The 12,534-nt window shown below is 42.7% G+C and overlaps 2 protein-coding genes across 5 annotated transcripts in view; both read left to right on the forward strand.

Moving 5' to 3' along the window:
* The first annotated feature begins 167 nt into the window (after positions 1 to 167).
* Positions 168 to 10,259, forward strand: LOC130908919 (acetylcholine receptor subunit delta-like). Of its 3 annotated transcripts, XM_057824860.1 has the most exons (12): positions 168 to 423; positions 3,635 to 3,780; positions 3,847 to 3,891; positions 5,449 to 5,558; positions 5,643 to 5,798; positions 5,871 to 5,968; positions 6,031 to 6,231; positions 6,311 to 6,422; positions 6,488 to 6,602; positions 7,078 to 7,288; positions 7,350 to 7,471; positions 9,001 to 10,259. In XM_057824860.1, the coding sequence occupies exons 1-12, from the start codon at positions 168 to 170 to the stop codon at positions 9,181 to 9,183; spliced, it is 1,755 nt and encodes a 584-aa protein (XP_057680843.1). In that variant the 3' UTR covers positions 9,184 to 10,259. The 3 variants fall into 3 exon arrangements, with proteins under 3 accessions (XP_057680843.1, XP_057680844.1, XP_057680845.1); XM_057824861.1 differs by lacking the exon at positions 3,847 to 3,891; XM_057824862.1 differs by lacking the exon at positions 168 to 423 and having other exon boundaries at positions 3,671 to 3,780; positions 3,851 to 3,891.
* Positions 10,260 to 11,269: 1,010 nt separating this feature from the next.
* nebl (nebulette) overlaps positions 11,270 to 12,534 on the forward strand; it is a 46,642-nt gene continuing 45,377 nt past the window's right edge. Inside the window, exon 1 of one of the 2 annotated variants that reach the window (XM_057824727.1) lies at positions 11,270 to 11,485. In XM_057824727.1, coding sequence (XP_057680710.1) covers positions 11,417 to 11,485 — 69 coding nt within the window. In that variant the 5' untranslated portion in view covers positions 11,270 to 11,416. The remainder of the gene's footprint in view (positions 11,486 to 12,534) is intronic. The other variant, XM_057824728.1, reaches the window with a different exon arrangement.

The following is a 12,534-nucleotide window of genomic DNA, read 5'->3' on the forward strand; positions in this document are numbered from 1 at the left end:
CTCCTTCATAGGTCACGTCCTGTTGTTGTTGGGGCAGTTCCTGTTGTTTTGGGGCAATTTGTGTTAGATTACTTACTGTATGTAAGAAATTCACCTAAGGAATTAGTTCACATTGGAGTCCAAGTTTTAGGTCCACTTTCATCGATTTTTTGAAACTTGATTCTTAAATGTTTCAAGGTTTAGCGGGCGTGGATCTAGCTGTTGTGTTTTTCCGGGACAGAGTGAGAATGCATTGCTGCCGCTTCTATTTTCTGCCACTTGTGTTTCCGCAGCTGCCGATTGTCACTCAAAACCCCTTTGGCAGAAGGTCGGCAAACGGACGGAACGACGAGCGAGCTGACAACTTCTTCCCGACAAAATTCGAGCTCGACATGAGGCCTCCACAAGCTCTTGCTGTTCTTCTACTAGCGCTTTTCTGGCCAGGTCGGTTGTTTTTTATCACGGTGTTTACACTGGCGCATCTGACTTTGTTTAGGTTTTTAAGGTCCATTTGTATAAATTGCTACCTTCATCAATGCTAATAATTAAATGCCGCTCATTCTAGATCTGATTTCGAGTAGGTAGCAGTGTAAACCTATTCAGACATTAGTTCTGCATGTGTGCCGTATGTTGTTGGTACCGTATTTTTCGGACTATAAGTCGCAGTTTTTTTTCATAGTTTGGCTGGGGGTATGACTTATACTCAGGAGTGACTTATGTGTGAAAATATTAACACATTATTATATCATTTCACATGCTATTTTGGTGTTTTGGAGTGACACTGATGGTTTGGTAAACTTGTTAGCACTTTCTTTATGCTATAGTTATCTGAATAACTCTCAATAGCTATGTTACGTTAACATACTGGCCACGTTCGCATTTCGTTGTTCATGCATCATGTAACATTATCATGCTGTACACTTATTAAGCATGTTGTTCTATATTGTATTTTTCTTTAAATTGCCTTTTAAGATGACATATCTGTTCTTTGTGTTGGATTTTATCAAGTAAATTTCCCCTCAAAATGCGACTTATACTCCAGTGCAACTTACGTATGTTTTTTTTCTCTTCGTTGGGCATTTTATGGCTGGTGCGACTTATACTCAGGTGCGACTTAGTCGGAAAAATACAGTATTTAGTAGGTTTTTAGTAGTGTGTTCATGTTAATTCATTCACTCCGCCCAGTCAAAATGGTTTGAATATCTTGTGCTGTCAGTGGCAAACCAGCCAATGATTTAAAAAAAAAAAAAAAAAAAAAAGGAAACTTTATTTTTTTCATATTTTAGGAATTAAATCGGTATTACTTAATGTCCGTTTGTTTCATATTTTCAAAAAAATGTTTGTGAAATTATAAGACAATATTTACTGTTTTTCCTTTAACATTTTGAGAATTAAAATTGAGTAGTATGTTTATTTCAAAATAAGGGAAATTATTTTAAAAACAAATATTTTCTATTTGCAATTTGTTTTTTTCGTATTTAAGAAATTGACGTAAAAAAATGTAAATGGCTAAATTGTCAATATTTAGTTTTTCTATTTTTGTTTTTGATTTAATTGTTATAAATAATTTAATGTCTGGCACCGTCAATGTCAGTTAATGATTTAAGGTTATCATTTGTTGATGTCTATTGCCTTTGTTGGCAAACGTCTGACTCGGTTGGAAGGAAGCAGCTGTCGTCTGAAATTGGAGCTCTTCAATGTGCCGGAGTCTCCTCTCTTAGCCTACAAACGCCAAAAAACCTGATCAAGTTGACAGAAAAATAACACTTGGAATGGATTGTATTCATTGACATCATCAATATAAGCACCAGGCTGGAGTAACTTTTAGTCTACTTAACAATCATGTTCAGGGGCGCTGGAAGTCACTCACAGCAGGGTGTGCTGAGGAACTTATTTTGTTTTTCCCATCCAAAAACAGCTGTCATGCTGGTTACATGTTAACAATGTGTAACATTTTATATGTAGTTAGCCTGCGTCGTAGCAGGGTCATTCATGTGATGTGCTGCGGTACTCCAGTCTCCAGGCTTGCACACACGGCAAGGGCGGAAGTTTGCATATGGACAGTCGGGACATAACACTACCAACTTTACAGGATGCTCAAATTGTCCCCACCAACTTTTAAGAAACCTTATTTGCAGTTTTATATGTAATTTAGATTGTCTTCCCATATGTTGTAATGACAGAATAGACCCTACCATTATTAAGTAAATGATTTTAATATTGTTCAGACTTACATTTATCCCTTTTCACTTGCTGAATGTGCCGGTCCATTTCCTCCCCTCAAACGAACGTTTGGTTGGCTGATGACTTGAAGCCCCCCGTACCACCACAGAGACACACACACATACCATACTCACACAGCCCTGAGAGATTCATGTCGACAACATGCTGCCTCCTCCACCCCCTTCAGAGAGGAGAGATATTAGAAGGTTTTTTTTCCGGCCAGCAGCAGCCACAGTAAGTCATGTAAAAAGACGTCAATGTTGTGGAAGTGGGGGAAACACCACTAATTTTGAAAGGCCGACCTGCATCAGAGTTAGCATAACATTAAACTTGCTAATCTTCAAAACTACTCTGGTCAGACCAGGCTCCACAACGAACAACTAAGTCAAGCTAGCCGTCCCTTATTTGGATCATTGTTTGCATTATGTGCATTACGGTAATATCGTCCCCACCAATGTTGAGACCAAAACTACACCCTAGACACACGGTAAGATTTGTTTTCTTATCTTGGCCAGACAGAATATGCAATGTTGCTTTAGCCTTTAAAGTTCTGTGCTGAGTGATCATCACATACTGAATGTAACTCTTAGCGTTAGCATAGCATTCCTGTTAGAATTAGCCTAATACTAACATTAAAAAAAAAAGGGAAAAAAAAATTTTTTTTTACATAGAGCTCGTGGCGTCCAGGTGGGTATCATATATTGAAAATAATGTACTGTTTTCCTGCTGAGTGTCTTGAGTTTTTGTCAACAAAAACTAGACGAAGACAAACACATTTTGAGATGACTAAAATATGACTAACACTAATCGGTATTATCGTCCAAAAGACTAAGACTGACGAAAAAAATTAAAAGGGCTTCCAAAAACAACACTATATAACTACAATGCAAGCTATTCACAGTCTAAATCTGGAGCGAACTTTTCCTCGCTGGGCACTATTATAAATTATCATAATCATCTTCATTTTTGACTTTGAATTGAATTATAGACAATGTCGCTGTTTTTGCGTCATGTTATCGTCTCCTCTGTCAACAGTTAACTACTCTGTTCCAATAGCGCCTTATTCAACATGATCTGGTAGCGAGCATGGTGTCAGGTGGTGACCATGTTATGAACACATTAAAAAACTTTTTCAACATATGGATTTAATCCCCAAAGATTAATACAGTATTGTTTCAATATATTTGTTGATTTATTAAAAAAAAAAAAAAAAAAAAAAAAAAAAAGCAACATTTCCCCCAACACTAGGGGGTGCTGCAGCACCCTCAGCACCCCACTTCCCGCGCTACTGATCATGTTGGGTTCCAGTAGAATATAAATGTCCAGTGTGGCGGTTAATGAGCGAAAACATACTTTCCGAGTTCATTTCCATTGTTTTTTTTTTTTTTTTTGCTTATGTTATTTTGACGTTAACCTTCAAACATGCTTGTAGCATGCCGGTGCAGGAACGAAGAGGAGCGCCTGATCAACCACCTGCTGAAGGAGCGCGGCTACAACAAGGAGCTGCGTCCTGTGGAGAGACAGGAGGACGCAGTTGACGTCTACCTGGCGCTCACGCTTTCAAATCTCATCTCCTTGGTACGGACGCTCGCTCGCAGACAATTTTTGAAATATTAAAATGACGTCTGCTTTGGGTTTGCGCAGAAAGAAGTGGACGAGACTCTGCTCACTAACGTCTGGATCGAACACGTAATGTCACGGATTGGGGCACACACGGCTGGACTCAAATGCACGAGACAAGAGATTATCACTGTCCAATAAACATTTAATTCAGGAAAAGGGACGTGATGACAAAATTCCAAGTTCCAACACAAACAGTCAAAGGCAAAAACATAGCAAGGCAAAAAACTTAACTTCAAGGTTGGCTGTGGCGTAGATTCCAAATGATCTCTAAACACTGAAAACGCACTGGCAAATGACAACAGACAAGAAGGGTTTTTAAGGAGTGCATCTAATAGGAACCAGGTGCGGGCACTCAGGTGATTAAGGGAGGATGACAAAGCTGACTGAAGTGAACAGAGAGTACCCTACCAAAATAAAACAGGATATGAAATGACTAAATCAGTACCGCTGACGGCGGCTTGTAACACGTAAGTTCTGGGATTTTAGAACAAAGAGCCACAATCGGGGCCAACGTCAAGGATGCCGTTGACATTTGATGTCGAATACAGTCAAAGACTTAATAGTAAATATCATTTTAGCAATTTATTTTTTTAATTGTTGATCATTTTTTAAAATGTAAGAAAAAAGCAGTCAATACATTCTTAAACGTTTGTACAAAAAAAAATCGATACAAAACACTAGTGCGGTGTGATATGGTACGCCAAACAAGATAATGTCATTATCACCATAAATAGACCTGTTCCTGCAATGCACATTTTGGTGAGTAGAGCGCGCCCAATTTTCACTGACTTGCTAAAGTTGGATGTTTTTTCCCCCTCATTTTTTTTACCTTAATAAACAAACGGGTATAAATGTTTTGGCTGTTTAGTTCGTGCGTCACAAATTGCTGAGTCACCGTTACTGGGGCAAACGCAGTAGGAGATTTTGCCCGCCTCAACGTCAAAGGCGCTCTTGGAGTCTTATCGGTCGTGTTATCAGTTGGATATCGGGCGGTCTCCGGTGTTCCTTGTGTTGGGACAGGGCGTCCCGCCATTTGTTCTGGACTGTCCGGGAGAACTGATGGCGAGAGTTGGTGGTGCAGACGTGGGCTTGTAGATGTCTTGCCTCGTCAGCGTCAATCTTGCTCAGTCAGCTACATGACGCACACGTTGGGCTTCCGTGATAAGAAGGTGTCACGTGTCTCTTATGCCCTATAATCTGCTTGTTTTCCTTAAACTATGGTATAAGAGCTATTTATTTTATATTGGGTGTGTTAGAGTAATACAAACAGTTAAACAGTAAATACGAGAAAAGATACTATTCCCTTCACTTAATAGTAAATATTCTATTTCATTTATTTTTTGAATTGTTGACCATTTTTGAAAATGTAAGAAAAACATTCAATATATTCTTAAACATTTGTACTGTGTCATTATCGCCATAAATAGAACTGTTCCCGCAATGCATATTTTGGTGAGTAGAGGGCGCCCAATTTTCATTGACTTGCTACAGTTGAATTTTTTTCCCCCTCATTTTTTATACATTAAGAAACAGGTACAAAAGTTGAACTTTTCCAATTGAGTGGAATCTGAATTTTCACATCGAACTCTTTATACCTATGGCCGATTGGTTCTCGTGGGCCAGACGTGGACGGACTACCGGCTGATGTGGAACGCCAGTGAGTTCGACGGCATCGAGATACTTCGCCTGCCGTCCAGCATGGTGTGGCTTCCTGAGATCGTGCTAGAGAACAAGTGAGAAAGCGTAGCTCCCTCCTATTTAAGCCCACAGCAGCCTGAGAAAGTGCGCCTTCTGTCGTCCCCCCCCCCCCCGCCCAGCAACGACGCCCAGTTCCAGGTGGCGTACTACAGCAACGTGCTGGTGACACCCGATGGGCTTTGCTACTGGTTGCCCCCCGCCATCTTCCGATCGTCCTGTTCCATCAACGTCAACTATTTCCCCTTCGATTGGCAGAACTGCACCCTCAAGTTCACGTGAGTTCCTCACTCCCTCCCCGTAGCTCGCCCGTTCCTAGCCCATTTTCACGTGACCTTGGCATTTGCTAGCTCCCTCACGTACAACGCCAAAGAGATCAGGATGCTCCTGAAGGAGGAGGAAAACGCAAAGGTGGAGTGGATCATCATCGATCCGGCCAGCTGGACCGGTGAGAACTCGAGCTCGTCGGGACGGTGGGGTTGCCGTACATGACGCTGTGGTCTCTGGCAGAGAACGGCGAGTGGGAGGTGATCCACCGTCCGGCCAAGAGGAACGCCTATAAGCACATTCCCATGGAGAGCAACAAGCACCAGGACATCACTTTCTACCTCATCATCAAGCGCAAGCCGCTCTTCTACATCGTCAACATCATCATTCCCTGCGTACTCATCTCCTTCCTGGCGTCGCTCGTCTACTATCTCCCGGCAGACAGTGGGTCGCTTCCTACTTTTCCTAAACCTTGTATTGCATAATAGATTCCTATATTTTGCCATCTATTTTACCTCGTCAGGTGGCGAGAAGATGACGTTGTCCATCTCTGTGCTGCTGGCTCAGTCCGTCTTCCTGCTGCTGATCTCTCAAAGGCTTCCGGAGACTTCCATTTCTGTCCCGCTCATTGTCAAGTAGGTCATTTACTGAAGGCGGGTGGGTGGATGCCTTTTGTGACCTTAATACGCGGCTGTCCCAGGTACCTGATGTTCATCATGGTGCTGGTCACCGTGGTGGTCTTGAATTGCGTGGTGGTCCTGAACCTGCACTTTCGAAGTCCCAGCACGCACGTCATGTCCGAGTGGACCAAGAGGGTAATGCCGGGATTATTTTGGCTTCGAGTTGACTCATTGGTTCATACATACAGTCAATGAAGGTCGATTAATTTGATTAGTTGTTGATTAATGTAGAATTATATTTCCATTTATTCACATAATCATATGTGGAAGATGCAACATTTCTTTCTACTAAATTCACACAGGCCTTTGTTCTTTTACCAGCGTATGTAATCTGATCAGGGCTGGGGGTTGCACATTCCAAGCAAATTAACCCTTCCTAGAAGTAAGGAAAAAGGCTAAAACGCTGGTAGGGGCACACTTTTTGTGTCCTTGTACCAGAATGTCATGTCTTTTCTGTTTGTCTGTCTTAAGTGTAAATTCTTTCTTCTTTTTATTCCTGAATTCAGTGTCATCATCTCCTGTTCGTTCTGAGAATAAAACAACCCGTAACAAGGAAAAATCGACTCTTTTCCTTCATTAACTAACTAATAGGAGGATCTTTACGCATCAGTTTTTCCTAGAGCGACTCCCCCGCCTGCTGCTGATGTCGCGTCCCGCCGAAACGGAGCCGTACTGGGACGGCGCCTTGCAGCGGCGCTCCAGCTCGGCGGGCTACATCGCCTCGGCCGAGGAGTACTACAGCGTCAAGTCTCGCAGCGACCTCATGTTCGAGAAGCAGTCGGGCCGCCACGGGCTGGCGGCCCGGCCCGCCCACGCCGCAGGTACGCCCGTGCCGAGTCGGCTCGCCGTTCCCCGGAGGTCACGCGCCTGTCGTGCTTTCAGTGAAAAAGTTGCAGGAGGACGGCGGCGGCGTGACCGAGCAGCTGTACGGCGAAATCAAGCCGGCGGTGGACGGGGCCAATTACATCATCAAACACATGCGCAACAAGAACGACTACAATGAGGCGAGCCAAGCGTTTGATTTTTCTATCAATCAAGGCAATTACAAATGCTTTGGTAGTAATATCTTCATTTATTTTGCTTGCAATGAAAAAGCACAAAAGAGAACATGGAGAAAAAAATGAAATCATTATCGTTTTACACAAAACTCCAAAAATGGGCCGGACAAAAGTATTAGCACCTTCAGCCTAATACTTGGTAGCACAATCTTTAGACAAAATAACTGTCAACAACCTCTGTCAGTATTCATCAATGGGTTTCTCACAATGCTGTGCTGGAATTTGAGACCATTCTTCTTTGGCCAACTGCTCCAGGTCTCTGAGATTTGAAGGGTGCCATTTTCAGATCTCGCCACAGGCGTTCCATGGGATTCAGGTCTGGACACTTTAGAAGTATCCAGTGCTTTCTCTCAAACCATTTTCTAGTGCTCTTGGGTCCTTGTCCTTCTGGAAGACCCATGACCTATGAGGGAGACCCAGCTTTCTCACACTGGGCCCTTCATTATGCTGCAAAATTTGTTGGTAGTCTTCAGACTGCAACCCCAAAACATCAGGGAACCCCCGCCGTGTTTGACTGTGGGGACCGAGTTCTTTTCTATGAAGGCCTCATTTTTTTCCCCCCTTGTAAACTCTATGTGGATGCCTTTTCCCAAAGAGTTCTACTTTTGTCTCATCTGACCAGAGAACATTCTTCCAAAATGTTTTTGGCTTTCTCGGGTAAGGTTTGGCAAGCTCCAGCCTGGCTTTTTTATGTCTCTGGGTCAGAAGTGGGATCTTCCTGGGTATCCTACCATGGAGTCCCTTTTCATTCAGACGCCGACGGATCGTACGGGTTGACACTGTTGTATCTTCGGACGGCGGGACAGCTTGAACATGTTTGGATGTTAGTCGAGGTTCTTTCATCCACCATCCGCACAATCTTTAGTTGAAATCTTTCGCCAATCCGTCCACATCTAGGGAGGTTAACCACAGTGCTGTGGGCTTTACACTTATGGATGACACTGCGCACGGTACAAACAGGAACATTCAGGTCTTTGGAGATGGACTTGTAGCCTTGAGATTGCCCATGCTTTCTCGCAATTTTGCTTCTCAAGTCCTCAGACAGTTCTTCTTTCCTTTCTCCATGCTCAATGTGGTACACACAAGGACACAGGACAAAGGGTGAGTCAACTTGAATCCATTTTAACTGGCTGCAAGAGGGATTTAGTTATTGCCACCACTTGTTATGTGCCACAGGTGCTGTTAATGACACAAATTAGAGAAGCATCACATGGTTTTTCAAAGGGTGCCAATACTTTTGTCCGGCCCATTTTTGAAGTTTTGTGTGAAATGATAAGGATTTTATTTTTTTTCCATTCTCTTTTGCATTTTTTCATCGCAAGTAAAATAAATGAAGATATTACGACCAAAGCATTTGTAATTGCACTCATTTTCTGGGAGAAATTGAGCATTATCTGACAGAATTGCAGGGTGCCGATACTTTTGGCAGCACCGTATGTCCGCAGTCGACCTAATCGTTCCTTCACTCGATACAGGAGAAGGACAACTGGAGCGGCATCGCTCGCACGGTGGACCGGCTGTGCCTGTTTTTGATCACGCCGGTGATGACGCTGGGCACCATCATCATTTTCCTCATGGGCATCTACAACCACCCGCCGCCGCTGCCCTTCGCCGGAGACCCTTACGACTACAGGGAGGACAACCCGCGCCCGCTGTAACGCGTGAACGTCATTTTCCCTTCTGCTTCGTTCTTTCATTTTGAGGTGACGATTCGAATAGGAAAGAACGAAAGGTCTCGGGAGTTGTCTGATTTTGACAGCTGTCTGGATAGAGCAGAGCGTGAATAGATGGATGAAGGATGGACATAAGAAGGTTTTCCACAGAAGTGAGTATTTAGCACTGCTGGTAGTAACAGTTAGCTAACAACAGAACGTACCATGTAATTGATAAACCTAATGCTCCGTGTTTGACAGATAAAAACCTGGCTTGCACACTACAATCTCTGCGCACGTCTTACCTTTGTTGTTTTGCGGTCAAAAGTTACATCCCACCTCTAAAATACCGCTGCTACTTAGCTGCTGCTAGCTAGTTAGTCTGAAATGCATTGTGAATGTCCTAGTTATTTAGAGAGTTAAGTGTGCACTCTTTTTACCACTAGCTTTGGGGTGACTTCCTTCTGGCGTATCAGCTGTATAAGTACAGGACCCAAGCTCGTTCACATATGATTATCATCAGTGGATCCTGATAATTATACACTAATAATAATCACTTCACCACCTTTATTGACCTGTAGGAGTCAGAGCAGAGAGATAGACCAATTTGCCACCTTTAAAAACAGACGGCATTCTTCGATGCTTCCATCTATCAATTAACTTGCAATTGTTGCCATTTTTTTCCTGTTGTTCTACTGTATTAAAATTCTACTGAAACAACAATAATAATGAATAAATGATCAGTCTTTGTTAGCTGTTTATGAAATTTTGTGATCACTTACATCCTGGTCATTTCCTGGGGGCTAAGATCTGATCTGGGGTCATTTTTTTCTGCCATTGAAAATGAATGGGGAATTTGGATGTCCATAGCCGTCAATGGCATCGACTTACATTTGCGTCAATGGAATTGAGGACATTTGGGGGGACATGTCCTGTTGATATCTGTTCATTTCCTGTTGATTTGGGGACATTTGGTTTTTTTTGGCATTGAAAATGAATGGGAAATTTGGACGCCCATAGTTGTCAATGGCATCGACTTACATATGCGTCAATGGACTCCAAGTATATCGGCATCAACAGAATTGATATACATAGCCGTCAATGGCATCTGTCTACATTGGCCTCAAAGCAATGAATGGGAAATTTGGACGTCGGTGGCCGTCAATGGCATCGACTTCCATATGCGTCAATAGAATCGGGGACATTTGGGGGGAACATGTCCTATTGATATCTGTCCATTTGCTGTTGATTTGGAGACATGTTTTTTGGCATTGAAAATGAATGGGACGTCCATGGTCGTCATTGGCATCGACTCTTATGCGTCAATGGAATCCAAGTACATTGGCATCAATAGATTTGACATACATGGCCGTCAATGGCATCAATGCAATGTAAATTCCATTGGAAGTGAATGGGAAATTTGAACGTTGCATCCCATTAAAAATGAATGAGAACGTTTTTGGCTAATTTCCTGGGAACTGTATTTTTTTTCCAAATTCTGCATACACCTTTTATGTCACTAATTTAAAAAAAAAAAGTCCAAATTATGTGATTTGGTTAAAAATTGTAGGACTAGATCATTTTGAAAAGTGTTTTTTTTTTTTTTTTTCGAAAAATCTGTGAAAAATCGGTGTTTAAATTTTCGGGGTCGTTTGAAAAAGTCCCCGTGTCGCGCGAAAATTCCGGCCGTTTTCATATTTGAACGGTGCCGGTCGGTCAAACGGTTCGGGCTGTGCGGCGCGCCTAAGAAAAGCCATTTAAAAAAACCAATAGAATTTTACTATCTGGGTCTTTGCATCTCGTCTAACGTTCGCTCCTAATTAGGCTCGTTCAAGTGTCGCCCTCTGCTGGACCCTGTGAAACATTGCAAAATGGAGGGAATTCACTTTCCTTAGCCTCAATTTTTTTCCCAAAATTCCCATAAAACAAAAAAAAAGACTATATTTTACTTTCATTTTATTATTAGAATACTCTGTTTTAGCAGTGTATTTAAAACGGTTTGCTTTTACTTTGAAGAAAATACTTCGACAGGAAGTGCCTCTTCCGCTTCCGGCTGACTTTGCTAAGTGCCGCTAGCTTGCCCAGCGCTCCGCTCAGCCGCTGCTCTTGTTTGTCGGTCTCGGAGCAGCAGCGAACAGTCGAGCGGGCGGCGTCCACTTGTCCTTGCTCAGCCTCAGGACCCTGTGTCCTGTCCCGTCCCATCTCATCTCACCCCCCTCCCCATCCCCGAGTCGCCAGGATGAACCCCCAATGCGCCCGATGCGGGAAGATCGTTTACCCGACGGAGAAAGTCAACTGCCTGGACAAGGTGAGCACTTTTTTCAGACTTTCATTCCCATGTCAACCAATTGATTTCCGTTTGACATCAACGTGTGACGTCACAATGCGTTGGAGAGACGTTCAAATGAAAATCAAGCCAAGTGTATTCGTCAAGTGAGGTGCATCGCATTTCGTCATTCAAAAACACGCAAAAAAAAGTCCTTTTGTGTTTGTCCACTGGATTGATTGGTCTTTTCAACTTTTAACATTTTGCTCCGTTTGAACTGCTTGTGGATTTGCAGTTTAGCAGCTGATTAAGATTATTGGACAATCCCCTAATTCCTTTGCAATTGGAGCTTTTTTTACCCTTTCATGCAGGATTTTAAAAAATTACTCATACAGGATACTCATTGGTTGCCATTGACGAAGCTAGACGTCCAGTCCATTTTGACGGATGTCTAGCGCCCTCCATGGCACTGAAGCTAGGGCATTCACAACAAGTTCTCAGTTGAAATGAATTGAAAGTCTGTTGTTGTCAATGGTATGCATGGAGTTAATTCATCAGCTTTCTAGTGGTACTTGGTGTTGTAGCAAGTGTGTTTTAATTTTTTTTTTTTTAAATCATTGTAATTTGAGTTTTCAATGACATTGTGTTTAATTGTAAAGCTCTGTCATTATAAAAAAAAATACAAAACTGATTCATTGAAAATATGTACATCCTATTTTAGCTTTGTGGAAGTGTGCGATTAGTAAAAAAAAACCAAAGTATTAGCGTATCGGGCGTCACATGCATAAAAGATAGCGTCAGGTCGATGAATTATTAAGTCTCGTCTCGTGTCAGATGACGCGTCAAGTAGTTTCAACGAGAACCCACTTTGTGTCACAAGTCCAGCGAAACTCCATTTGTTTGTCTTGTGGTTCCTCCTTGTGCCTGCGGGGGCGACAGTGAGCCAGTTCAAACGGATTGATGACTGTCTGCCATGGACCACGCTAGACGTCCAATCTAATTTGAGCGATGGCAGGGGCGTTGCTAGCTTTTAAGAATTCAAGGGTAGGGGGTGCTCACCGTTACCTCCTCATGGCAGGCCCAGCCATTCC

The sequence above is a fragment of the Corythoichthys intestinalis genome, chromosome 20, assembly GCF_030265065.1.
Source record: "Corythoichthys intestinalis isolate RoL2023-P3 chromosome 20, ASM3026506v1, whole genome shotgun sequence".
Taxonomy (NCBI): Eukaryota; Metazoa; Chordata; class Actinopteri; order Syngnathiformes; family Syngnathidae; genus Corythoichthys; species Corythoichthys intestinalis.

What these genes read in the sequence shown, in the direction of transcription:
- LOC130908919 (XM_057824860.1), top strand. Translation starts at nt 168, where the DNA reads ATGTTTCAAGGTTTAGCGGGCGTGGATCTAGCTGTTGTGTTTTTCCGG. An exon ending in CTAACGTCTGGATCGAACAC is followed by an intron (nt 3,892 to 5,448) that starts GTAATGTCACGG and finishes CTCGTGGGCCAG; the next exon opens with ACGTGGACGGACTACCGGCT. An exon ending in CGATCCGGCCAGCTGGACCG is followed by an intron (nt 5,969 to 6,030) that starts GTGAGAACTCGA and finishes GGTCTCTGGCAG; the next exon opens with AGAACGGCGAGTGGGAGGTG.